The sequence below is a fragment of the Penicillium longicatenatum genome (genome assembly GCF_028827895.1).
Source record: "Penicillium longicatenatum strain IBT 33135 chromosome Unknown contig_1_segment0_segment0, whole genome shotgun sequence".
Lineage (NCBI taxonomy): Eukaryota > Fungi > Ascomycota > Eurotiomycetes > Eurotiales > Aspergillaceae > Penicillium > Penicillium longicatenatum.
Genome location: NW_026643119.1, coordinates 2,607,813 through 2,633,958, shown reverse-complemented (window position 1 = coordinate 2,633,958; position 26,146 = coordinate 2,607,813). Strand labels below are relative to the sequence as shown.

The 26,146-nt window shown below is 51.1% G+C and overlaps 9 protein-coding genes across 9 annotated transcripts; 5 read left to right on the top strand and 4 right to left on the bottom strand.

Annotated features, from left to right (window-relative positions):
- Window positions 1-1,078: 1,078 nt before the first annotated feature.
- N7484_001744 (uncharacterized protein) lies at window positions 1,079-2,737 on the top strand (the record flags this gene model as incomplete). Its single annotated transcript, XM_057112164.1, has 4 exons — window positions 1,079-1,305; window positions 1,495-1,613; window positions 1,665-1,813; window positions 1,871-2,737. The coding sequence occupies 4 exons, from the start codon at window positions 1,079-1,081 to the stop codon at window positions 2,735-2,737; spliced, it is 1,362 nt and encodes a 453-aa protein (XP_056976901.1).
- A 528-nt stretch (window positions 2,738-3,265) lies between these two features.
- On the bottom strand, window positions 3,266-4,832 carry N7484_001743 (betaine-aldehyde dehydrogenase; the record flags this gene model as incomplete). Its single annotated transcript, XM_057112163.1, has 2 exons — window positions 3,266-4,280; window positions 4,351-4,832. The coding sequence occupies 2 exons, from the start codon at window positions 4,830-4,832 to the stop codon at window positions 3,266-3,268; spliced, it is 1,497 nt and encodes a 498-aa protein (XP_056976900.1).
- A 751-nt stretch (window positions 4,833-5,583) lies between these two features.
- Window positions 5,584-7,321, top strand: N7484_001742 (GMC family oxidoreductase; the record flags this gene model as incomplete). The annotated part of the gene is made up of 2 exons (XM_057112162.1): window positions 5,584-5,830; window positions 5,940-7,321. 2 exons carry the CDS (start codon window positions 5,584-5,586, stop codon window positions 7,319-7,321), a joined length of 1,629 nt encoding a protein of 542 aa, XP_056976899.1.
- A 502-nt stretch (window positions 7,322-7,823) lies between these two features.
- N7484_001741 (N-acetylglucosamine-6-phosphate deacetylase) lies at window positions 7,824-9,157 on the bottom strand (the record flags this gene model as incomplete). The annotated part of the gene is made up of 2 exons (XM_057112161.1): window positions 7,824-8,729; window positions 8,786-9,157. The coding sequence occupies 2 exons, from the start codon at window positions 9,155-9,157 to the stop codon at window positions 7,824-7,826; spliced, it is 1,278 nt and encodes a 425-aa protein (XP_056976898.1).
- An 897-nt stretch (window positions 9,158-10,054) lies between these two features.
- Window positions 10,055-13,165, top strand: N7484_001740 (putative beta-N-acetylglucosaminidase; the record flags this gene model as incomplete). Its single annotated transcript, XM_057112160.1, has 4 exons — window positions 10,055-10,104; window positions 10,314-10,432; window positions 10,486-13,001; window positions 13,052-13,165. The coding sequence occupies 4 exons, from the start codon at window positions 10,055-10,057 to the stop codon at window positions 13,163-13,165; spliced, it is 2,799 nt and encodes a 932-aa protein (XP_056976897.1).
- A 2,180-nt stretch (window positions 13,166-15,345) lies between these two features.
- Window positions 15,346-17,241, top strand: N7484_001739 (NDT80/PhoG-like DNA-binding family protein; the record flags this gene model as incomplete). The annotated part of the gene is made up of 2 exons (XM_057112159.1): window positions 15,346-15,494; window positions 15,597-17,241. 2 exons carry the CDS (start codon window positions 15,346-15,348, stop codon window positions 17,239-17,241), a joined length of 1,794 nt encoding a protein of 597 aa, XP_056976896.1.
- Window positions 17,242-18,181: 940 nt separating this feature from the next.
- N7484_001738 (cleavage/polyadenylation factor CFT1) lies at window positions 18,182-22,811 on the bottom strand (the record flags this gene model as incomplete). The annotated part of the gene is made up of 9 exons (XM_057112158.1): window positions 18,182-18,663; window positions 18,718-18,865; window positions 18,934-19,387; window positions 19,442-19,517; window positions 19,570-19,768; window positions 19,821-20,183; window positions 20,241-20,408; window positions 20,466-20,776; window positions 20,831-22,811. 9 exons carry the CDS (start codon window positions 22,809-22,811, stop codon window positions 18,182-18,184), a joined length of 4,182 nt encoding a protein of 1,393 aa, XP_056976895.1.
- Window positions 22,812-23,246: 435 nt separating this feature from the next.
- On the top strand, window positions 23,247-25,127 carry N7484_001737 (uncharacterized protein; the record flags this gene model as incomplete). The annotated part of the gene is made up of 2 exons (XM_057112157.1): window positions 23,247-24,858; window positions 24,955-25,127. 2 exons carry the CDS (start codon window positions 23,247-23,249, stop codon window positions 25,125-25,127), a joined length of 1,785 nt encoding a protein of 594 aa, XP_056976894.1.
- A 235-nt stretch (window positions 25,128-25,362) lies between these two features.
- On the bottom strand, window positions 25,363-25,964 carry N7484_001736 (uncharacterized protein; the record flags this gene model as incomplete). Its single annotated transcript, XM_057112156.1, has 3 exons — window positions 25,363-25,555; window positions 25,609-25,667; window positions 25,719-25,964. 3 exons carry the CDS (start codon window positions 25,962-25,964, stop codon window positions 25,363-25,365), a joined length of 498 nt encoding a protein of 165 aa, XP_056976893.1.
- Window positions 25,965-26,146: the final 182 nt, after the last annotated feature.

The following is a 26,146-nucleotide window of genomic DNA, read 5'->3' as shown; positions in this document are numbered from 1 at the left end:
CATTGCGGGGTGGAGAGCAGGAAAGATGGAGACTCTGGAGAAATGGAGTCCCTGCACCTGAGGATGAAATAAGAGGCGCCAGATGCGACTCTGCATGCGGTCGCATCTCGGCTTGGCATGCAACACTAAAGCATAAGTGGCCCACTCGACGGCCTGGGGCGGCGCTCGTCTACTACGGTGGTCCACTTGATAAGCCCTCTTTCCTGGAATTACTTGAACCCCTCGGGTCCCTTATCTTCTTCAAGTCATCATCATGCCAAGTGAAGTCATCAGATAGCTCACGGCTATCCCCGGATCAAGGACATATCTACCTTCCGAGAACATTGGAACTCCATTCGGATGATAAGTGCTCATCGGGGGTCACGAGCCAGGACGGTCTTGCAGAGGTCAAGAGAGAATTCGGATTACCTGGAGAAAGGCAATCTCCCATGGTTGCCATGGTTGGGAATACGAAGCCGAGACAGAAGGAACAACGAGAGAAAAAAGAGGCATTCCTTGGATTCATCTGACCTCGACGTATACGAAGTCATAATGCGATGCTTAATTGATTGTAATAGAAGTCTTGTCTTTGACGAAGCTCCAAAGCTTGCAGATAGTGGTAGGACTGCTCCGGTTGGGAACGTCATGAAAAAACAGCTAGGCAGCATAGAAGGTACATATGGTGGAAAGAGGCTTTGCACTACTATGCAGAATTCCTTATTTGAGCTTATCCAGAATTCCTCGCCAGTGCCCATGGGAAGACATGTGTTGATGTGAAGCAACACATGACAAGAAGGGTGCACATTTCTGTGTACGGTATCGTTCTGTACGGGTGCAGGAGCCTGTTTGCATCTGTCTGAAAGAAGCAGGCGGTGTGTGTATTGATACTCAGAACAGAAGGCGGTCGGTCTTTCTTTTACATAAGCCTGCTTGCGGCCCCACGATCTAGACTGCGACGCTGTGAGGTTACAGTTCTTTTTTGCCCCGGATTTTGCTGTTTATCTATACCGGATGCAACTTCTAGTCGATGGCACCGTCATGCCAGCTTGACATCAGGCTCCACTATTGACCCAACCATCTTGATACCATTGTTGGCCACATGGAAATCCAGAAGACGTTAGGACTGGGCACCCAATGGTACCAGAGGATACCAGAAATGAGAGGTACCTGCGACTTGTTCATGCCGTGTACCCTGATCCACGGTAGAAGTCCAGAGAACAATCAGAACGAATTAGATACATCCAGAGGATCTCGTGGGGTGGTTGTCAAAATCCGGTCTCGCCCACATGGCGCATGCGACGATACATTCTCTAATGAAGATCCCATGTAGGAGAGGTTACGATTCGGTTGGCGTCGTACACCTCTCCCCGACGTAACCAAGATTTTTTGCAATCTTCATTTCTTCTTTTCTTCGCGCCTTCTTCCACTTCCCTTTCCATCTCTTCTTAACCTTCTACCCACCCCTACAACTTCCTTCAACCCTCAAAGCCTGCTCTGACGTAACCACCATGCAAGTCTCGAATCTGATCTGCTTCCCTTCCTTATCGCTAACCAAAGACCTTATCTTGACAGGCGTGTAATTATCAGAGAAGACCCCCAGACGGTGTCAGTGTACATCGCTGAATACATCGTCAGTAAGTGAAAAGCTCCGTGGTGGACCCAACAGCCGGACTGACAGCTCCCAGGCCGTATCAAAGCATTCAACCCCACTGAGAGCCAGCCCTTCGTCCTGGGTCTGCCAACGGGCAGCAGCCCCGAAATCATCTACAAGATTTTGGTCCAGCGTCACCGTGCCGGAGAGATTTCTTTCAAAAATGTCGTGACTTTCAACATGGTAGGTTGATCATACAATGCAGTTCCCGGCACAATGTATTAATCTATTATTGCGCAGGATGAATATGTGGGCCTGCCTCGGGACCACCCCGAGTCCTACCACAGCTTTATGTACAAGCATTTCTTCTCGCATGTGGATATTCTCCCCCAAAATATCAACATCCTCGACGGCAATGCAGCAGACCCCGTTGCGGAGTGCGCCTCGTTCGATGCGCGCATTGCGCGCTACGGCGGTATCGAGCTCTTCCTCGGTGGCGTTGGACCCGACGGCCACATCGCCTTCAATGAGCCTGGCTCTTCGCTGAGCAGCCGAACCCGTGTCAAGACCTTGGCCTACGACACCATGCTGGCCAACTCGCGCTTCTTCGACAACGACGTGAGCAAGGTGCCGCGAATGGCCATGACCGTCGGTATCCAGACCATCATGGATGCGCGGGAGGTCGTCATCGTCGCCACGGGTGCTCACAAGGCATTCGCAGTACAGAAGGGTTTGGAAGATGGTGTGAATCACATGTGGACTCTCTCCGCGCTGCAGCTGCACCCTCACCCGCTGATTGTCTGTGACCGTGACGCCACTCTGGAGCTCAAGGTCAAGACTGTACGCTACTTCGAGTCCATTGAACAGGCTGGAACCGATGCCCGTACACAGGGTCCCTCGTTGGTCTATCGTCCTCGCACCTACGTCCCGGCCCCGGTGCCCATCAAGAAAACTCGTGCGCAGGAGTCAAGTCCTGAATCCACCCCTCCAAAGGTGCCCAAGGATTTGCGCATCAATACTGAGCTTGGCCGGTCTTTAGAGGACGATGAGCTGACCCCGGACAGCATGTCTTCACGCATGGTTGACTCGGCCATCGCCGGCCTGGATGGAACCCTGAAGAACGACCTGATCTTCGATCGTATGGGGGGCAGAATGACTGCGATCTGAACACCACCTGGGTATTGTGCCATGCTTCTTTCGGTGTCTTTCTTTTCTGTTTTTGTTTTGTCGTTCAGGAGAATGGGGTGTCTGGGTCTTTCTTACGTAGGCTAATTGCTGCATGGTCTTCGTTTCCGGTCAAGGAGTTGTCTTTTGTGTTTCTTTTGTATTTTGATCCTGAAACTGATAGATAGGATATCTATGATATCCTCTTGAACATGTCATGCGATAAATCATTCAAGCGCTAGCGAATAAACATTGTATCAAGAATTGCCAAAGGATTTGCTGTTGTATAGCCTCGTGTGTAATAAGACCAGAGTTTCTTTTCTTGCGTGGTATTGTAAAAGCACCTATACTCAAACTTTAAGTGGTTGCACAACATACGCATTTGGAATATCTATCCAGGCACCCAATATTGATCAGGTCTTTCTGCTGACACAAAATTCATAAGTGGTGCTTTCATTAGAGATGACAATGCTGTGAAAAATGGTCCTTTTTCTAATTACACTTTATATCCGAGCCATGGCGTATAGAACATTACAGTTTGGCAAAAACAGTCGCAACGGCACCGCTCATATCAACGAGGGTGCTCTTGTTCTGCAACCAGGCCTCGATACCCCGACGGCCATTCTCCACACCCAGGCCACTCTTCTTCCAGCCACCCACGGCCATCTCGGCCGGGCTCTCACCCCAGGTGTTGATCCAGGTGATACCCGCCTGGAGCTGATCAATGACGCGGTGGGCCTGATTCAGATCCTTAGTGAAGACACCGGCTGCGAGACCAAGCTCAGTGGCGTTGGCGCGCTCCACCGCTTCCTCGACGGTATCATAGAATAGCAGAGTCATGACAGGTCCGAAGATCTCTTCCTTGACAATGCGCATGGAGTCGGTACAGTCGGTGAAGATGGTGGGCTTGACCCAGTAGCCAGCCTGCAGGTCCTGGGGTACGGCGGGCTTATCAGGACCTCCGCAGAGCAGGGTGGCTCGGTCCGTCTCGATACCGTGGCGAATGTACGCGACCACTTTCTCATGGTGCACAGCAGAGCTCAGGGGTCCGTAATTTGTCTGCTCGTCAAAGAGTGGGCCAGCCCGCACAAAGGAAATTTTCTCCAGCAGACGCTTCTCAAAGGCTGTCTTCATGGACCGGGGGACGAACACACGGGTACCGTTGGTGCAGACCTGACCTGTGCTGTAGAAGTTGGCCATCATAGCTCCGTCGACGGCATTCTCAAGGTCCGCATCGGGACAGACAATCAGGGGGCTCTTGCCACCCAATTCCATAGTCACATACTTCATGTTGCCCGATGCGGAGCCTGCCACCTTCATACCGGTCGCCACCTGACCGGTGAACGACACCTTAGCAATTTGAGGGTGGTTGGTCAGGTAGGCACCAACGTCGCCAGCGCCGTTGATCACGTTAAAAACACCAGCAGGCAAGCCCGCCTCAGTATAGATCTCGGCTAAGGTTTGACCGTGGAGAGGGGTGTATTCACTCGGCTTGTACACCATGGTGTTGCCGGCTGCAAGACAAGCAGCTGATTTCCACAGGGCACTAGAACAAGACGATCGTTAGTATCTTTATATTTGTTTCCCCCGGTTTCTCCTGGATTGTGACCACTAACATCTGAATTGGATAGTTCCAAGCCCCGATGCCAGCACAAACACCCAACGGAGCCTTCTTAGTGTACACCCATGCATCCTCTCGCAACTGCGTGGTCTCGCCATTCAGGCCCCCGCCACCGATAAAATTGGCGTAGTATTCAAGGACATCCGCACCAGTGACCACATCGACCGTGCTGGTCTCAGTGAATGCCTTGCCGGAGTCCAGAGTTTCGACGCGGGCGATCTCGTCATTGCGCTCCCGGAGGAGGGTGGCGGCCTTTTGAAGGATGCGAGCGCGAGCAATAGGAGGAGTTTGCGACCACGCGGGGAAAGCACGGTCTGCCGAAGTAATGGCGGAGTCAATATCGGAGGGAGAGGCCACCTGAATGTCGGCCAGTGGGGTTGCTGTGGCGGGATTGATGGTCTGGAAGGTCTTTCCGGACGAGGCGGCCTGCGCCTGGCCGTTGTAGTAGAGTTGGCGGGTAGGGAATGAGAGAGCCATTTTGTGTATATTAGGGAATAGTCAGAGAGAAGAGGAGAATCAGGCCGGTATTCTTTTTTCCCAGATTATGGATTCATACTCTCACCGCCCAGACCCAAAAGCTAACGCCCTGTGGGTCCACGCTAATCACGTAAAAGTCTGCGGGGATTTCAATGGCTTTGAACACGCGGATTCGCTCGCCCGGACTCAACCGGTTTCATAAGGCTTTTTGTGTGGCTGCGGGAAACTCGGACTAAGTGTGGTTTTCCATAGCGGGCCGGTTCAGCCTGTGACGTCGATATCTTCCAGGCAGTTCGAACCGAGTCACGAAACTACAGTACATCGTCTTATCAAGTCTGGGTATGGCCTGAGGTCGACTCTGATCGCTCTTATCTGCGTGCTGTATAGATTGCTCGTTCTACTCCGTGTCGGGTCAGCAGTAAATCTGTTACATTCTCATTCTTATTTTTTTTTTTTCCCAAGCCCGTTAGCGGCAAGGTGGATCCCGTGCTTATCGCCATTCTCCACTCTCCCTCCTATCGGCCAATCACGGTCGCGCAAAAAAGAAAAAGAAAAAAAATCGTCAGCCCCATGCCCCAATTAGGCAAGTAGATTGAGATTTGGAAAATCGGTGAACTTCCCCTTCCTTAACTCTTTCCCAGGTTTCAATGGTACTATCTTTTCTTGCCATTATATAAGAGGTCAAGTAGCAGTACTAAGGTCCTCTCTCCCAGCGTTTCTCTTCTTTTCATATCTCTCGCCTCCTTTCAAGATGGCCACTGTCAACGAGTTCCCTGCCCAGGATGTCAACAGCTACGACTACATCGTCGTGGGCGGTGGTACCGCTGGCTGTGTGATCGCCGCTCGCCTGGCCGAGTACTTGCCCAACAAGCGTGTCCTAGTTATTGAAGGTGGTCCAAGCGACTTCACCGATGACCGAGTCCTGAACCTCAAGGAGTGGCTTAACCTCCTGGGTGGCGAGCTCGACTACGACTACCCTACTACTGAACAACCCAATGGTATGTCCATCTTAAGCCGTACCTTTCTCTTGCGCCACTCTTGTCCTGTAGCCTTCTAGCTGCTGGTCGATCAATCTATATCTACTGAAAATACTAACTGTTTTCAAAGGCAACAGCTTTATCCGTCACTCTCGCGCTAAGGTACTTGGTGGCTGCTCAAGCCACAACACCTTGATCTCATTCCGTCCCTTTGAGTATGATTGCCGCAACTGGGTGGCCAAGGGCTGCAAGGGTTGGGACTTTGAGACCTTCACTCGCCTCATTGATGGCTTGCGCAACACCTTCCAGCCCGTGCACGGCCGCCACCGTAATCAGCTGTGCAAGGACTGGATCCAGGCCTGCTCTACTGCCATGAACATCCCCATCATTCACAACTTCAACGCAGACATTCGCAAGAACGGCGAACTCACCGAGGGTGCCGGCTTTTTCAACGTCTCTTACAACCCCGATGATGGACGCCGGAGCAGTGCCAGTGTGGCCTACATTCACCCTATCCTGCGGGGTGATGAGAAGCGCCCTAACCTGACCATCCTTACCAACGCTTGGGTGTCGAAGATCAATGTTGAGGATGACTCCGTGACCGGTGTGAACGTGACCCTGCAGTCCGGTGTGAAGCACACCCTGCGTGCTCGCAAGGAGACCGTCCTCTGCGCTGGTGCCGTTGACACTCCTCGTCTTATGATGCTCTCTGGTCTGGGCCCCCAGGAGCAGCTGTCCGCTCTGGGCATTCCCGTCGTCAAGGACATTCCCGGTGTCGGCGAGAACCTTGTCGATCACCCTGAGAGTATCATTATGTGGGAGTTGAACCAGCCCGTCGATCACAACATGACCACCATGGACTCCGATGCCGGTATCTTCCTCCGCCGGGAGCCCACTGATGCTGCCGGTTTCGATGGCCGTGCTGCCGATATCATGATGCACTGCTACCAGATTCCTTTCACTCTGAACACTACTCGTCTTGGCTACGACGAGCCCATCAACGCCTTCTGCATGACCCCCAACATTCCTCGTCCCCGTTCCCGCGGTCGTCTGTACCTCACCTCCGCTGATCCCTCTGTGAAGCCTGCTTTGGACTTCCGCTATTTCACCGACCCGGAGGGCTACGACGCCGCTACCATCGTTGCCGGCTTCAAGGCTGCCCGAAAGATCGCTGAGGAGTCCCCCTTCAAGGAGTGGATCAAACGTGAGGTGGCTCCTGGCCCCAACGTTCAGTCCGATGAGGCTCTGTCCGAGTACGGCCGTCGCGTTGCACACACCGTGTACCACCCCGCTGGTACCACCAAGATGGGTGACCTCGTTCGCGACCCCATGGCTGTCGTCGACCCCAAGCTGAAGGTTCGCGGCCTGAAGAATGTTCGTATTGCCGATGCCGGTGTCTTCCCGGACATGCCTAGCATCAACCCTATGTTGACCGTGCTGGCCATCGGCGAGCGTGCAGCTGAAATGATTGCTGAGGAGGCTGGCTGGTCCCACTCCCAGCCCCGCCTGTAAATGATGTTAGAACGGATGATATGTTCTTGAGCTAGACTCGACATGTCGATGAGAAAAGTTCTTCGTCTTTTGGGTTTTGGGTTTTTTGATATTTATTTGAGCATATAAGCGAGCGGCGCAGAGCTCTATCCGCACCCTGGATGATACCTGCATATGTTTATATGCATCGGCTATGTCATATTGTACATGTCCACCAATACAAGAAAAAGATTATACATATTGGAATTTATAATTGTGAATAACGAAACTGAAGGCTTGAGTCTTTTTTATTTTATACTTTAACCGTAGCTTTGACGGGTGTAGCTCTCGAAAATGCAATCTATCGCGGTGCGCTGCAAGGTGCTTCTCTATGACGAATGCAATAAATGCCTGGACTCCAGTAGCACCGATACTAAGAAAATAAAAAGGCCCACAAGAAACCGAAAAACCTGCCAGGGATTCCAACACAAAATCGTACCGAAAAAACAAAAACAAAAACTATGTGAATACATTGGCGGTTGGTTTAAACCGTTGCCTTGTCAGTGTCATGAATCTTCACACCAAATTTCCACACTTGATCGACTGTCAGAATGGAGCCTGAGTAAGGGTCTTCCTTTTCACCCAGAACGACCAAGTCGGCATCCGCACCGCTTTCCAAGGATCCCTTCACCCCCTCGACACCTAGCAAGCGTGCAGGAGTGGCCGTCACGGCGTTGATGGCGTCGACAGTGGAGGCGCCTGACCAGCGACGGAAGTTGTTCACACACTCAATAAGGGTTGCTGAGCTACCAGCGATCTTATCAGATCCCTCCAGGGTCAAGCGAGCACCGGTTTTGACAATGCGCTCGCCGTTGGTCCATTCATAAACGCCATCGGGTAGCCCGCACAGGCGCATAGCATCGGTAACAAGAACCAAACCATCCGGATGAGCATTGTACGCGATCTTAATAGAAGTCGGATGCAGATGGATGCCATCCGCAATCACACCGTAGTAAGGGCGACGACGTTCGCTTCGGCCAAGCAGGCCGAAGACACCCGGGTTGCGGTGGTAGAAGGGACGCATAGCGTTGAACAAATGCGTAATCATGCTGGCACCCTGTTGCGTGGCCGAAACAGCCTGCTCATACGTGGCATCTGAGTGACCGATGGAGTAGATGATGTTGCGCTTGGCGATTTCGGGGATCTGAGCCATCATGTTTCCCACCTCCGGGGCGGCTGTAATCATTTTGATAGGGCATTCGGTACCCATATTTTCGGCACCATAACAGTGGATCAGATCCTCAAAGTTCTGGGCTTCACGCAGAACCTCTGTTTTGTGGATGCCGTTACGGCCCGGGCTAATGAAAGGGCCCTCGACGTGAGCTCCGAGGGATTCAGCGCCATCTTGCGCATAGTGGGTAGCTCCAGAAGGACCAAGGGAGGGAAGGACCTGCTCTCAAACCATTAGTTCCGTAAGTATTGTCTTTATCGGGGCAATTCGCGCACCTTCCAGTAGACTTCGGGGAGCGAGCTGACTACCGTCGGGAGGTAGGAGGTGACACCAGTGCGAGCGAGACCGTGGTTCACCATGCGCAGGCCTTCATCATACTCCTCTTTGGTCTCACAGGGGACAGAAAAATCAAAGCCATGTGCACCATTCAACTGGACGTCAATCAGGCCGGGAGCCAAAATGCGACCGCCGAGGTCGATGATTTCATCTGGGGAGAGGTGCAGTTCATAAAAAGCCTCTTGGTCCTTGAGAATTTTTCCGGACAGCGAGTCAATCCAAAGATCCTGTTCCACCAGAGATGAACCGCGCACGAGGCGACAGTTGGTGAACTTAGTGATGCGAGACGAGGTGGTTGTCTTGCCCGGCATGCTGGGTGGATTTGATACTTTGTTTGTCGGAGGAAGAAACAAACAAAGGACAAAAATCAAAACAGCGAGGGAAATAGTCAGAGAAGTAGTTTGTATGAGAAAGGGACTGTACCAATGATGTAACCGTTGTGAGTCTGGCTATTGTATTCTGCAGGTGACATGAAAGGTGGTTGAAAACGGGTATAGATGTAACCCTTGGACTAATCAGAGCACTTGAATGCAGAGTAACATTGAAGGTGGACCACCAGTCAAGTATTGTCATCTCAATACCAGACCCTGGGGAAGTAAAAATACCGGGAGATATAATACGATACCATCCCAAGCTATACTGAAGATTACTGGCAGAAACACCATACTTAAGCTAGAGATTGTTAGCCATTTTTCTGCCGGCCGTAATTATGTTTCACCATATTCTGCCATCACCATCCACTGAGGAGGATCCAATCGGACTTCGATCAACTAGTACACCTGAGGTGTACTTGTACTTGTAGATATTCGCTTAGATGACTCAGGACGATCTACCTTAGGTAATAAACAGGATCCCATAGTTAGTTGCTGTACAAGGCACAACGTACCTGTCTAATTGTCCATGCAGGACCGTGCGTATTCCCCCCCCCCCATCCATGACGCACACACGCTATCTTATCTTCCATCCGCGCTTTGTGCCGAATCCCCCGATTGCGGCTCTGGGGCCGTGCTGCTTATTCCCGGCACAGGTCTGACACTCCTTCCTCTGTGCCATCACCTGACTGCGACCTCGGCGTTCCTCAAACCCATTCCAAACCTCTTTCCATCCAAAAAAAGAAACAAACCTTAGAGCGTGGATCCTGTTCCTGCTTGCAGCTCCTTCTCTTCGGGTCTTCCTTAGCCCCCCTGGCATTCCTCATTCCCAGGGCCATGGCCCCGAAAGAGGACATGCTGCCCCCGGGCTGGGAGGATCTAGACAGGTATGTTGATCTCCTGTTCCGGGTGCTTTCCAATCCTGCTCCCCACCATCCCAATCTCCACGCGTTGTGGAACCCCAACGTTTCCCCATCCCCTCCCCCCCTTTCCGACCATTTAAACTATTTCCTTTTCGGTACATCTGGTCATGGGGAAGGCAAAGAACGGCTTAGTTAATGGAAGATGAAGTACACCATGCTGACATACATGGCAGGCAAATGGGCCAGCTCTTTATGATGGGCTTCGATGGTACCTCAGTCAGTCCAGAGATCCGTTCGCTCATCGAAGATTACCATCTGGGTTCCATCCTGCTATCCGCTAAAAATCTTAAATGTAATCTCTAGATGCTTTCCCTTTCTTGATAGTATACTGATTTCCATCAATAGCTGCCGAAGAGGCAACTCGGCTGGTCCTTGAGCTGCAAACCATTGCCCGTAATGCCGGTCACCCTGTGCCATTACTGATCGCTTTAGATCAAGAAAATGGCGGGGTGAACAGCCTATATGATGAAATATACGTGCGTCAGTTCCCAAGCGCCATGGGCATGGCTGCGACGGGATCAAAGGCATTGGCCCACGAGGTCGCAGTGGCCACCGCCCAAGAGCTCAAAGCCGTTGGGGTCAATTGGATCTTAGGCCCGGTTTTGGATGTCTTAACCAACGTGCGGAATCAACCACTTGGCGTGCGCACCAGCGGAGATGATCCCCAGGAGGCTTCCCAGTATGGGGTCCAATTTATGAAGGGGTATCAAGAAGCAGGGCTGGTCACCTGCGGCAAGCATTTCCCTTCTTATGGTAACCTGGAATTCCTGGGCTCCCACGCAGATGTTCCAATTATCACAGAATCCCTGGAGCAACTAAGCCTGAGTGCATTGGTTCCCTTTCGCAATGCCATTATGCATGGCCTCGATGCTATGATGGTGGGCGGCGTGTCCATATCATCGGCAGGGATGAATGTCATGCACGCTTGCCTAAGTGATCAAGTGGTAGATGATCTCTTGCGAAAGGATCTCAAATTCAAAGGGGTTGTTGTTTCAGAATGTCTAGAGATGGAAGCCCTGACTCACAACATCGGCGTTGGGGGCGGCACGGTAATGGCCAAAAACGCTGGTTGCGATGTTATCCTGCTTTGCCGGTCGTTCCCCGTGCAGCAAGAGGCAATCAATGGACTGAAGCTAGGCGTGGAAAATGGCATCATTGGCCGTTCGCGGATCAGGCAGTCATTACTTCGTGTGCTGAACCTGAAAACACGCTGCACCTCCTGGGAACAGGCGTTGAATCCTCCCGGTCTCTTGTCCCTCACGCAGATGCAACCCTCGCACACCAACCTCTCAACGCGGGCCTATAACAACTCAATCACTGTCATGCGAGACGAAAATAGTCTGCTACCGCTTTCTAACGTTGTCGATGCTGACGAAGAGCTTTTGCTTCTGACACCTCTAGTGAAGCCACTGGCGGCATCTGCGGTGACTCTGTCCACAAATGAATCTATGCACGACTCTCTTGACCCGGCAGCTTCATTGAATCGAACTGCCTCGGTCGTAAGTGGCGAAAGTGTCTTCAAAGAGCTGGGGAGATCCCTTTCTCGACAACGGAATGGGCGGGTGCTACATACCTCCTATACAGCCCATGGAGTGCGCCCCATCCACGAAGACCTCATCAAACGAGCTAGTGCCGTGATTGTGATCACGGCAGATGCCAACCGCAATATATATCAACAAGCCTTCTCCAAACACATCTCCTTGCTCTGCAAATCCCAGTACTCTCTATCTGGTGAACGTTATGAGAAGCCCCTAGTCGTGGTCGCTGTCAGTTCACCATACGATTTTGTCACGGATTCTTCCATAGGCACTTACATATGCACCTACGATTTCACCGAGACTGCATTGCAGACTTTGGTCAAAGTTTTGTACGGCGACTTGACACCAACCGGGTGTCTGCCAGGCTCCATCAGCCGGAGCCAGAAAATTCACCAGTCCCGTCAGCATTGGCTGGTAGAAAATTGGAACGAGGATCGAGATACCCATGCTCTAGATGCACTGTTAGACATCGTCCGCGAAGACTGTCCAAAGGGCCAGCAGTCAGAGCTCCTCGGTGTAACGTCCAACAGCTTCCTTCTTCGGAAAGAGGACATTGACGAAGCTCATTTTGTGGTTCGCAACAGCAGCACACAGGCATTATATGGATTTTGTGCAACCTATTTCTTCCGGTCGACCGGTACTGGAGTCATAGGATGCTTAATCGTTGATCCGTCGCGACGACAATTGTCCATCGGGCATTCTCTGCATAGCCGTGCGATCCGTACTCTGCTTCAGCGAAAGGGAATGAAACGCTTCCAGCTTGGGTCGAGACTCCCGGGGATCTATCTGGGTATTCCTACCGTAAACTCTGTTGAGCGCAAGCGGCTGCGACAATGGTTTGCAAACCTTGGATGGAACACGGCGCTCTCTCGCCCAGTCTGTAGTGTGGTCCTGCGCAATCTGGGCACCTGGACCCCACCAGATGGACTCACCGTGGCGTTGAAGAACGCTGCGGTGAACTATGACCTGGTCTACGGATGGGACTATGCCCGTGAGATTCTCGATCACATAAAAGCCAATGCGCGGCAAGGGGTCACCGACATCTACCGCATCGCGCTCGGGGGCGCCCCGAACTGTGGCATTATCCGAGCCAAGCGACCGTCGGACGAGATGATTCTAGGCAGCATCGTGATCTACAATGAACGCTCGGCGTTGGCGGAGCATATGCCCGCCCTACGCACCACTCGAGGCCCGGTCGGGGGAATCTCGTCGCCCGTGATTTCCCCCTGTGCGGACGATTATTCGATTGTCATGCAGGGGCTGATCCTGTTGGCTATTAAACAGATCCAGAAACTGAGTGCGCAGGGCGTGGTGATGGACTGTGTAAGTTCTGGTTCTTTCTCTCTGCAATCTTGACTAACGGTGATCAACAGGTGGATGGTGATGGTAACTTTGATTGCATTTCCTCCTTGGGCTTTAGTATGCTCCATAGTTTTGAGGAAGTCAACTGCGACGCGAGCACTTGGACAATGATGCATCCGTCCTAACGGCCTGGCTATCTATATCTATCTGAGATGGGTAGCTCAGCTCTTTTTCGTTTCTTCTCTTTTTTGATTTCGCATCTATGATATCCAACTGGGCATTGATTATACTATTCCGGGGTCTGGGAAGAGTGGGGGGTGGCTGGTGTTGGTTCAATGGGAATTTATTGTTGCCTTGTTTTTTATTGTTTTTGGTTTTCGCCCCCCATGTTTCCTCTGTGCATAGTCGGGCACGGTGGGTGGGACAGGAAGTTTGTACGGCGTCATTCGGACCAATATCAACTTTCTTTTCAGACTCGAATTGATTAGTCTGCCGATCGCGGGAGATCCGCGAATGTGAAGCAAATTAAAAGCCTCGGAAGCCTCAGTCCGTAAATTGCTGAAACGGTGAACCGAATGCATCAAGTGGAGCAGAGGCACAGGAACCGCTCACTGGACCGGACGTCCGCAGGAGCTTGGGCAAATTAACTTCTGGCAAATCCAGGTCAATATAATTTATCCTGCTTGGAGACTCTTGGCGCCGGAGGCGAACAAAAATCAAAAAAGTCAATCCCGTCCTCCGTGCGAGGCTCGAGAAGAGGGATTCGGATAGGTCGGATATGGGTGGTACTTTTGAAGGTTTTTCGATCCCATTCTCGAAGTACAACCGTTCAAGTGTCTCGGGCGTCGGGACGAGAGTCCTATCCGGAAATCGAAATCACCCTTCTCGTCGTACAATCTAGGATAGGGATCTTCTCTATACGCTTGGATCCCGTCCCCACCAGGACCCTGGAATTAACTGGTTTAGGCCATTCCTGGGCATTCTGAATTCTTCATGTTCTAGAAGACAGGGAGAGAGACGGGCATGGAGCCACCGTCGCACCAGACAGATCCAACTTGATCTCTCCCCCCTTTCCCCGTAGAACGGCATTCGGAGTTGAATCGTAGCTTTTGAGAATGGCCTCGACCCCATTCAACCAAAGCGGGAAAGGATGGATTGGGAGGGTGGATCTCCACATAATTCGAGGATCGTCATTGGCTGGGATACGCACCTCAGTCCCCAAGTCGGAGATAATCAAATCGGGTAAATGCACGGGAGATGAGAGGGCCTTCGATCCTCTCTTCACATGGACCTAACGGTCTAGGTCCGTTCCACATGCTTGTGATGCCGCGTGAGATTACACAAGTATGACCTGGATGCATCACCCGACCGAACTTGCAGAAGATCAATGAAATGCAAAGAAAAGAAAAGAAAAAGAACCGTCAAATCATGAACGGACATCGCCGGTCCCACTGTTATTCCCTCGGCCCCCACGGGCAGAGCTGCGATCAGAGTTTGGAGCTGAAGCAAAGACTCGGTTCCTGACTCCGACTGGATGCGGACTCCAGTTGTCAAAGTGGATTTGCCCGTTCGCGGTGGGACCCGGGCACGACCACCAATCAGGATTGTGAGAAGACGATCGCAGGTCACTTTTCCTTTTCTCGCTCGTGTCCTGCTGGATCGATGCATATGGTGGCGTCCATTGGGTGGGCCGCCCCCTTCAATCCACGATGGCGCTGCATGTCAGACGGAACCCATGTTGATCATCGATCCTTTAGAATGGAGTTGGGAATCTTCCATGACTCTGGCATCTGAGTTCGAGTCCAGCAGGGAAAAAGGGAAAAGTGGGGGAAAGCGAGGGTGGAGGGGGGAGGGGGACGAGAGAGATGGGAGAGATGGGGAAGAGGAGAGAGGACATGATGCCTGCAAACGAAACCGTACGGGGCGGATACAGTATACCATCAGTTCTATTGAAGTAAATGACTGAAGAATTAAGGGTCGAAAATCAATATACATAGTGCCATGAATTGTGGCGTCTAATGATGACCGGTGGATTCAGAGTTCTTCACAACATGATCTTCAGGGCCTAAAATACCGATACCAGAGATACCGTCGACAATACCACCTCCAGACCCCTAGGCACCCCCGTCGACCAGAGATGCGCATCTTCAAGATTCTTGTTTTTCCCTGGAGATTGGTTGCCGACAGCCGAATGCCCCTAAACCGGTGCTGAAGCCATACCAATACGGAAACCCGTCTTCGTTCTCCGCAAAAACCGCGGCTCCACTTTTCCCCGAAACCGTTCGCATCTGCTCCTCTTTCCTCTTCTCAAGACATTCCATTCCCCTTCTCTTCTCTCTTCTTGAGTTCTATCTTTCTGCCCGCCATGGAGGGCTTCGATACCATGGCTATGCCGCCTTACCTGGCGAGCCCGCTCTCCCTCGGCAATCTCCAAGGCTCCGACTATCTGAATGCCATGTCTGGCCTCGATCTCCCCGACCACCGTTCTACTTTTGACTCCGAGACCTTTGTTAGGTAAAGAAGACCCTCCCGATCTGCATAAAGTGGGGGAGAAGAAGATGGAGGCCAGGGAAGGCAAAAGCGTGCAACCAAGACTAACCCGTGTAAATGATGCAGTGGGGATGATCTCGCCTTTACCCAAGGTGGGCTTCCACGCTCCAACGTTCCGCCCTCCTTGGAGCGCTTCCCCTCGGGATACGACGACCCTTTTACCGATATGGTCGCCGCCCCCTTTGATCCTGTCCCTCCGGAGCAACCGCAGGATTCTTCGATCGATCACAACAATAAATTACTGAGCTTCTCGCTCCCAGTCTACCACTTTACCTTACTCGACTATTCCATGCGACGGACATCCTTGTCTGTCTCCGCCCAACTACATGGAATGTTTTTTTTGGCCGAGTCGCCATATACCACATCACCGTCCGAGAATGCCCCGCCACAGCAAGGGGCCGAGCTGACCTGCTATCGTCGCAATTTATTCCAGATCACCGGCTCCGTCACCCTGCCCCGAGGCATGCGCTATATCATGACCGATAATGGCGATCGGATCCCGATTTTGGCCCAGGAACTGACTGTCTCGGCCACGGAATCGGTCGAAGGGAACCCTGTCAAGATCATCTCCGTGCCCTGGAAGACTCCCTCCGCCGCCGCGGCGAACGCCGGGACTGCCATCGAGGATCACAATAATGGTGCTGCCAAGGTCGAGAAGGAGCCCCAGGCAATCCCACTGGACATCATGGCGGGCCAGGATCTGGATACGGACTACGCCACCTTCCCTATTGCCTGGAAGCGTCTGCAATTCCGGGTAGCGACGGCCAACAATGGGCGCCGGAAGGAGTTGCAGCAACATTTCGTCGTTCGGCTCAAAGTAGTTGCGACATTGTCCACCGGGGCCAAGATCTCCATCTCAGAGGTGCAGTCAGGACCTGTTATTGTTCGAGGTCGCAGTCCACGCAATTTCCAATCCCGCAAGGACCTACCCCTCAGTGGAAGTGCTGCAGCATCACGAAAGAACCAGGCCAACTCGGCAGCTCTCAACCGCACCCCAACCAGCGAGTCGGTTCCCCGCCGTGCTAGTGTCACTCCAGCCAAGGCCAAGGCCCCATCTACCACGGTCCAGAGCAGCTCCCCTGAGACCACGTCCGTTCCACCCCCCACCATCATGCAACAACCCCAAGCGACTCCTGATTGGACTCCGATGCCCCATGGCGCATCCAACTCCGTAATATCCCACCACCAGCCTCTCTTCCCCCATTCCAGTCCGGAACAACTTTCTCAGATTGGTCAACAGCGCCGGGTCAGCAGTACAACGGCCGCTGCGGCAGCGCCTATCAACCTGTCTCTGTTAGATGAAGACGATGGGGGCGATGCAGGTCTTCAGCTGGACCAGAAGGTCATGACTCCTTACCCCAATGAAATACCTCACCAACAACAGCCTGGGGCGATGGATCATGCACCACCGGCCAAGATGCGAAAGATCTCCCATAACATCTCTCAGACCCCGTCCCGAAGTGCCACCTCATCCATCCCTCTGCTGGAGACTGCCAATCTACCCCAACAATTTGTTTCCTCGTTGCCTTTTCCCAACGAAGGTACCGATTTTCTCTACGAATATTTCCCTTTGGGATTGGACGATTGGCAGGCGCCCGTGGACGCCGTCTACCGGCCACACGTGGTACATCATACCAATATGCCCGAGATGAAGTTTGTGGCATCTAGAGGCCGCAGCAAGCGCTATTTCGCCGCTGAGGATGTCTTTTAAGTCTTAATTCACTGGCGCTAGAGGGGCATTTGTGTGTTTATCCCGCCCTCCCCCTCGGGGTATCCAATTGGGTCGCATTTGCATTTGCCGGAGGGGGCCATGCGATTTCCAAACCCTGCTTCCTATCATCTGTTTTAGAGTTATTTGTATGTTTCCCGCCTTGTTTGTTTTATCTATTCGTCCTATCGTTTTTTTCTCCCTGCAAGCGGAGAAGTGAACTTCAGGAGCTCATTCTATGCCGATATGCCGGAATTTGGAGTTGGGGTAAGTTTCGGCGCTCGGCATTCTTGGGTCCTCGCGGTGTGGTCTCCGTCTCTCTTTTTTTTTTTTTTTTCTTGGATTTTTGAGTCCCCTGGTGCAATCTTGGCAATTGTGGCGTGTGAGGAGTTCTTTGCTTTTGGGTGTTTGAAGGGAATTTCTGGTTTCCGGTTAATGGCGATGCTCAATGACTGTTTGGAGTATTGAACCATTGTTCTCGACTTGAAAAAAGAAATGAAACAAAAACATGTCGAGATCTGGGGTTTGTTTGGGTTTCATTGGCACTTGGTTCTCGGTTTTTATGGATCTATCTGGTTTGGTTTGTGATTCTGGTTATATCCCATCGTGTTATGATGTTACGCTGCTACTGATTGCCTGGATTTGCGCGAAATTTGCCATGGCCTACTAGGAGAGGTGTATTGATGGCCCAGGCTCAATTTCTTTATTTTAAAAAATATATATATATATATTATCCATGAACATCATCTGCACTGGACTGCCGGGCTGTTTACGATAAAGATGCGTATGGGAAGTGTCTGGTTCCATGGTTGTTGATATATTTTCGAAAAGGCCAGGTTGATAGCGATTACTTTGATATTCATGTCTCTACAGACAAGTAGATGAACCGTGGAAGATATCTGCCTCAATGTCCCTTTCTTATCTAGCTGATCATTTATGAGGCTCATAGGTACCCCAGTCCGTCTCCACCGATAGCTTCTAGATCGGCCCGGATCTCCCACTCCGTCGCGCCGACCCGACCCGCGAAATCCGCCTGGCGCTGTTTCCCCAGACTCAGCCACTGCCGAAGCAAAGTTCCATCAACCATTCCTCGACCAGAGGCACCATCACTTTCAACTGCACGGAAGGCGCGAGGATTCAATCCACCAGGGTGTTCAATCGTGTTGGTCAATTGAGACTGCAAAGCAGACAGGCGACGGTATGATTCCTCTGCGACAGTCGTCACCAGGGCCAATGATCCATTTTGTGATGCAATTAGAACATTTTGAGTCGCAATGGCGTGGTCCACGTCCATCTCATCTGCCGTGGACTCGACAAGTTCAGATGACACCGCCGTGCGCGGCAATAGGATCATCGTTGAGGCAAAGTTGCCTGTATAGAACTTGCTCCTGCTGAGTAGTCGATCACCATTGGATGACTTGGGGTCTAGCATGGAAAGTAAGTATGGTTTCACGATTCGAGCCTCAATCCATTACACACCTTCAGGGTCGTACTGCAGCACGTGCAGGTTGCAATCACTGTCTGCAACCAAAATGTAGAGCTTGTTACCATCCGGTAGGAAATCTGCAGCCGCGACTTCCAGATACTCCGGATCTTTGCCGAAGAGAGTCATCTTGTAAGGTTCTTCCTATGCAAGGTATTAGTGCGTGGTAAGTAGCAGGTTTTTGTCCGTGTCAGTGCAGAGGGCTTCCATACCGAATAGCCTGCAAACCAAAGGCCCTTGACTGCATCGCCCAAGATGACCATCCCGGTACCCTTGAGCTCTTTTGCAACATTGACATAGCACTGCATATCCATGAACGCCACGGGAAGGAGGCTTCCGTCCTCCTTGAGCCCCCTGACCATGCATTTTTGCCCTTGCGCTACGATCACAAAGCCCTGGCCGCCAATACCGGACAGCGCGGTCACTGCGCCTTTGACAACCTCCTTGCCAATGAGCTTGAGTTTGCGGCCGGTCTCCGGTTTACCTGGCTCCGGAACCACCTCAATCACGTCAAACACATAGATGCAGCCACGGGCTGGAATATCCTCGCCCTTGGTAATAGCCGTTCCCACAACGATCAGATCTTTGCGCTCATGTGTATTTTCCGACACTTCTAGATTCACATTCTTCACCGCTGTCACATGCTCAGCAGGCTCCAGCGGGTAGCTATGCATCGTGAGCTTCAAAAAGAACTCCAGTTTCACAGGTTCGAGGCCTTACCTATCGATAACTTCCCAGGTTTTCGGACTGATGATTTTGACGAAGCTTTGAGGAACTTCAGGTAGGAATGTTTTCGCTAGGAATCGAATTAGGAAAGGAAACTTTGCCATATTGGGCGGGAAGCAAACCTTCATCGCGCCATTCAGGGTGTAGCTCATCGTTTTCAGGCAACTTGAATCCCACGCTGGAGCTGGAACTCAGAACATAGGTCTCAGATGCTGTTGAATAAGTCAAGAAGCCCACTTGCTCCTCCAGCGAGAATTTGCGCAAGATCCAGGAATAGTCAAGCTGAGTTTCTGGAGGAATTAGACATGCCCGAAGTGTATGCTGGCCAAAATTGTAAGCTTGAGTATATTTCATGCTAGAAAGCAGCTCTCACCTCGGCATCCACGTAGATGAAGCCATTTTCACAGCCCGTTAGCGGTGAATTAAACCCACTGAGCCATCGTGTGAATTCGCCGCGGAGGCGAACCACGTGTGGTGTGCTTTTAGCAGTTTTAACGATGAACCTACCGGAGTCACCTGGCATAAACACAGTACTGAGCCCTGACACATTCTGTAGAGCCCGTAATGGTCTTCTACGTGTGGGAATCTCCGTTTCTGTGAGTGACTCCTTTGAGGTGAGCTTAGAAAGAGTATGGTGGGCTTCCCGGAAAAATTGAAGATTCGGTTGTCCACTCTCGGTCTCAGATGGGATGAAGACTGGCTTGTACACAACCAAGTCGTCATTATCAGTTCGAAGCTGGATTTCCTAGGTTAGCAACTAGATCCACGCAGCCAAGGATTACGTGCATCGTACAATTAGGTATGGTTGGACAAACGAGGAATCACCGAGATCAGCTACCAGAATTTCTTTCAACGATTCTCGTGCACTAGATCTTCGAGGTGGATCCGCCGATAGCAGCGGCTGCAAGCAGTCGAGACCTTCAATGACCGATAGCAATTTCATGTCCGAGATGCTGAATATCTGCAGAAGAACGGTTAGAAATACTATGGTCATCTATTCTGTGTCGAAATAACCAACCGAGAGCTTATTTTCGGCGTTCAACAAGAATAACTGAATGTTTGGTTCAGCGGCACTTGATTTTGTGTGGAGAGCGCCGAATGATCGATGTTTGTCGTGATAGAGACAGCCCGAACGCCATTTTAACGTGGACATTTTGTCTGGGAGAGACACCTCTTCAAGGTCGCCGCTAGCATCTGTCTGGAGCAGTAAGAGTGAAGAATCGTCACGCAATATGGCTAGGTAAGGATCGGCAAAGCTTGCGCTCACGGCAATACGCTCTTCATCCGTGTCTTCGTCCCATATGGGATAAATTTGTGCTAGCCCCAAATCTGAAGAGTATGTTAAATCTAGGAATCCCCTCTACGGAACGACTTTAAACATACCTCGGTCATAGATCCTGACTTCATTTCGCAAAACCTGTACAAGACGGGATTCTTCGGCTAATAACCCAATATCGATAGTAATATCCTCACTCGGGTTGAAGTCGGGAGCCTTGAGGGGTTTTAATGCTGCTCCCTCCACCATGAGGACCTCTGATATCTCTTTGTCTGTGTCAGTAAGCCGTGAGACAATTACATATTGACTGGAGTTTTTCCCGTCTGAATCGCCCACGTGCGAAGAGGCTTGTTTGCCTTGAGTCATGGTAGCCGACCACACTCCATCGGCAGCATCGAGACTCATGGACATTGTCGTCACAGGATCAATCTCCCTCTTGATTACAACAAGCCCACCACTCTTGCCTGAGCCTTGGGATGCGACCAGCTCTAGTTCGGCCGAAGCCCCTTCATTGGCGGACGCCTCCGAGTCACTCGAGGCTGGGCTAGCTTGGCCGAGAGTGATGTCTCGTAGAGGACCGATGCTGGGAAGTCGATCATTAAGTTGAAGATGGTAAAATTCTGGCATAGAGTTCTCCGGGGTTGGGCGTGTGTCGGTTTGGGTTCGCTCAGGCACTGAAGAGTAGAGGTCATCTTCGTACCCATCATCTTCCATTTGATCCTCGTCTGATAAATCATCCAGGCCATCGGTGATTCGCTTCGTTTCTAAGCGTGCCTTTTTGCTAGAAGTCGAATGAGACCACCCGAGAAGCACCGAGTCCGCGTCTTCGCTACCAATGAAGATGTTTCCATCATTGAAGCAGGTAGAGCAAGAGGCCGCCGATTTGAGGAGATCACCGCCTGCTTGAGCTGGCAACAAATGGACTGACATGCCCGATACAGATCGACCATCCAGCTTGAATTTTATCAGCGCTAAATCACCCGATGCAAGCGCAAGAAGAAGATCACCACTGTCGCCACCCAGTCGCTCCACAACACAACCCTCCAGGCGAAAGGCCAAGTCGGATTGGTCACTCATGGAAAATGCGGATACTTGGCGAGAGAATTCGTTCACTCCAACTGCATTTGTTTTACCCGCTTGGTCCACATGCACAATTTCGTTGGAACCGATAAGCAAAGCACCTCCCACAGGAGGCGGCAGTGCTACAACCTTGAACAAGTCACTGGGGAGCCGGGAGACTGAGAGGAGGGTGGTCGACGCGCGTTGCTCTAGGTCTAGCGTGAAGACAGTGTAAAACATTACATCTTTTCTCTCATGGACAAGGGCATTGGAGGTTGCAACTTGAGAATACAAAATTCCAAATGTCGGCTCTCTGTATTCGTAGAGAAATGCCAAGCTGACGGGATGCAACAATGAAGGGTCCAGGGCTGTCAGTGGTAGAACGAACGAAGCAGCGTAAGGCGTGGGATGAGCAGAGCCACCCTTGCTCTTCTCCAGGTCCGCTGCCCCATCCGGTGCTTGAGTAGGCCGTTCACCGTCCAGCCCAGAATCGTAGTCGTCCATCACAAGGTCATCTCCTGCCTGGTGGAAAGGCAAGATGGCCAGGTTACGAATACCGAAATTGAAGACCGCACACCGGCTGCTGGGGTCCACACTCAGAATACTGCCACATTGGCTCAAGTCTGGTACCCAGGGGCTGCGAGTCAGGTCATCTCGTTCATAATAGTGGATAGAGACGGTGGAAATATTGTAGCGCTTTGGGTCCCACTCAATCAGGCTGAGCTTGGCATTTCGAACAGCCAGCAGAATGGCCTCTCCGCCACTCTTGGAATTCAAGATTTTCACTCGACTCAGGTCTGTCACCGTTCCTGGCAAATTGTACTCTTTTTCCAGAACCAATTTCGGCTCAGGTGGATGGAAAGGTGCCGAGTGGGTCTCAGTGCTCTCTGATGAAGGCTTGAGCAAGGAAAACACCTGCAACAGGGATGATCGCACAACAATCAAATTGCTAGCTGTTGATGATAAAAAAGGAAGGGAAAGTGCATGAGTAATCCCCGTTGGGGGCAAAAGCTCTGTATAGCACTGCATTGCAAAAATCCAGTGCGCTTCAGATCTCCAATCAGCAATTTACAGAGCAGAAATCACGGTGCACATGGCAGATCCAAGCCCAAATCCACCAGCACCGGGGCACGAAAAGCACAAACAGGAGAGTAACGAGAAAAAACAGTTCTTCCAAGTCGTCCAATGGCTTGGAGAATGTAGTCAAGTGATGTGCATCCAGGGGACTCAAGAAACAAAGCTCGATGTCACGTGATGTTTACCTGATCGGGTCTAGCTATGACGACAATGTAAAGCCAACTTTCTTACTCTTCTCACTTCAAACTTGCTCTCTCCCTATCTCCCTCTCTTGATACTGATTGCATACCTCTGGAACAAAATCTGCAGGGTCAGGTTCAAGAGCAAAAGACGCAATACATTCTCTCTTTCTAACCTGTTCCATATGGGAGAGCACTTCTCTCCACTATGGCACTCCTCCAGACTTCACTGATATGGATTGTATATGCAGTTGTAATTGCAATCCTACTGGCGATAGCCTCGGTGTTTATCTATGTCTACCAAACACCTCGTGATCGCTCTTCATCAGTAACTCTGACTTGCACTATTGCCATTACCAGTCTCCTGGCAACTGTGCTTCTGCTCCCCGTGGATGTCGCACTCGTATCATCAACCACGTCATCCCGCCTGGGCCGGCGCAAGGACTGGGCCACCCAAGATACTGTTGATAACATCACTTTCTCACTGACAATCATCTACTACATATTGTACTCACTGGATGCCCTGCTCTGCCTCTTGGTGATCCCTTTCACCTACTTCTGGTACGAGGAATACGATGAGGTAGCCAGTGAAACAGGAGAGCAAACCGTGGGACAGCGGCTCTGGGGGTCCTTCAAGTATACCCTGTCATTTATTGCGATTGTTGTAATTCTATTCCTGGTTGGCTTTTTTGTCCCCGTTTCCAAGGACAAGGTCGGTATGGACTTGGATTACTTCAAACGCCTGCTGACAGAGAATCGTAAGTCGTGCGGCCTATTGACTCCTCCGAGCTATGAGACTAATAGCAGCACAGATGGTGAGCGTGCTCTGACATTTGCTCTTGGCCTTCTGATGACCCTTGGTATCTGCCTTTACGTCTTGTATACTTCTGTGGGGCTTGCTCTATTCCCCATTAGCTTGATCAAGACTGCACCATCAATCTCTAGCCCCACGCTGCGAGCTTCCACTGCTCGCCAACTGGAAGCCAATCAAGAGCGACAGAGGCAGCTAGAAGGTCGTTGTGGGGGAAACCCTGAGCTTCTATCGTCCAAGGATCGCAGAGAATTAGATACGCTCACACGAGAGGAGAGAACATTGATTAGGCGCCAACGTCTTGTTGATGAGGCTCAGGGGGAAGGTCGGAGTTGGTTGATACGAGCATGGTTTAAGATTGAGGCAATATTTCGCCCCTTCAAACTGCTGGGAGGCCTGCTACTCCTGTTGATTGCCTTTGTCACATGGGTGTCTATGCTGCTGACAGCTATCGACAAGGCAAAGAATTCAGTTTGCAAGCACCGTTGTGGATATATTCTGGGGCATATCAATGTCTTCAACCCGGTCAATTGGGCCCTTGTTCAATCTGCCAAAGTATTTCCAGTTGATTATGCCATATTTCTTCTTCTTGTGCTGCTGCTGTTCTGCAGCTCAGTTGCCGGCATCTCTGTGGTGGGAATTCGCTTCCTTTGGATTCGAATTTTCCAGATTCGAAAAGGCCACACGTCGCCTCAAGCTCTCCTCTTGGCAACTGCAATGTTGATGGTGATTATCCTGGCATTGAACTATTCTATTTCCATGATCGTCGCTCCACAATACGCCACGTTTGGCCCACAGACTTTCTGCGATCGTGCTCCGGGAACGCTGCTGGAACAGCCGGATTGCACTAATTACAAAGATCTCATCAAGCCATGCTCTGAGCTAGCAGACAACCCTGCTGCACAGCAAGTGTGTACCCCCAGTGTTGTAAGCACTTTTCTCAACCGCGTCACTCTCAACTATCCCTTTTTCGGTGTTGTGTTCTTTTGGGCCCAGTTCCTCTTCCTTGGTAAGTAGGCACCCTGGTATCTATGTACCGGGGTGTAAGCTCCAGTGAATATTTATGTATAGTGATCTTGATTACTGACTGATCATTTGTCCATAGGTCTCTACCTTGTTGTATTTGTGACATCTCTATTCCGATCTCCAAGATTGGATGAGAGACAACTTGACGAAGATGCCGAGGAAGCTGAAGAAGAGGGTCTCCTTGCCAACACAGGAAGACGCTTCAATGCAACCTGGCAAGATATCACCGGCCGGGCTGACCGCCGGAATTAATGGAACTTGATTGACAGGACGCAAAGCAATGGAGCCCGGAGATACTAACTGTTTTTTCGAAGCAATGCCCTGGTGGAATTTGTGCTATTACCCGACGACTTCGCACGAACATGATCTTGAGTTAATCTAGGTATAATACATGGAATTTTTCGGCACATGATCTTCTCGTGCACCTCATTTGAATCTGATAATCGCAAGTAATGGGGGATCGCTGTTTCATAAATTCGTAACGTAATCAAGCTTTCAACTGCTCATTAAGCAAGGCCAGGGCACTTTGGAATGCTTTCACCACCTCAGTGTCTTGAATGGGGGACCGAGTGATCAGCACTTGAACAGGGAGGAAGATGGGTCTCCCGAACTTACAATGCTTTTTCTTATTCTCCACGCTGGCCTCGGAGTTCTGCACGTACTGCATCTGTGTCTTGAATCTTGATGTATGTTAGAACTACATTCTATTAAGACCATGAGGTGCAACTCTTACCTCTTCAGTGCCCGCTGTTCATCTTGTAACTTGGCTGTCTGAGACCACGTTGTAAAGACCTGCTAGATGATTAGTATTGGGACAGAACTGTAGGTATATAATGTCCTTACATCGAGCAGCTTTGTAGTCTGCGCACGAAGGTCATCCTCAACGCGACTATGTTCACCCATAGCATCAGTGTATTTCTCTTGCAGCTGGTCCCAATCGCAATTCTCCAGCCCTTGGGTTAAACGAGCCACTAGCATTTCTTCCATTTCCAGAACGGGCTCAATTGGCTCTGGACTGCAAGTTTGCTGGGGCTCTTCCGTTGTAGATGGTCGCGAGGCAATGTCGTGGCTATCGTCTGTTGATGCCATTCTAGACAAGCTCTTTCTGATAGAGTAACTTAGTAAAAATGAAGAAGATGTCGCAACATTTAGATTATTCAGTAGTAGTATCAAAGGAGGTGATTGGGTCGTTATCCACAATCAAACGTGACTTGATCCGGACAAACAGCTGCCACACACCGCGTCAGGTGACGACATCACCAGAACCAACT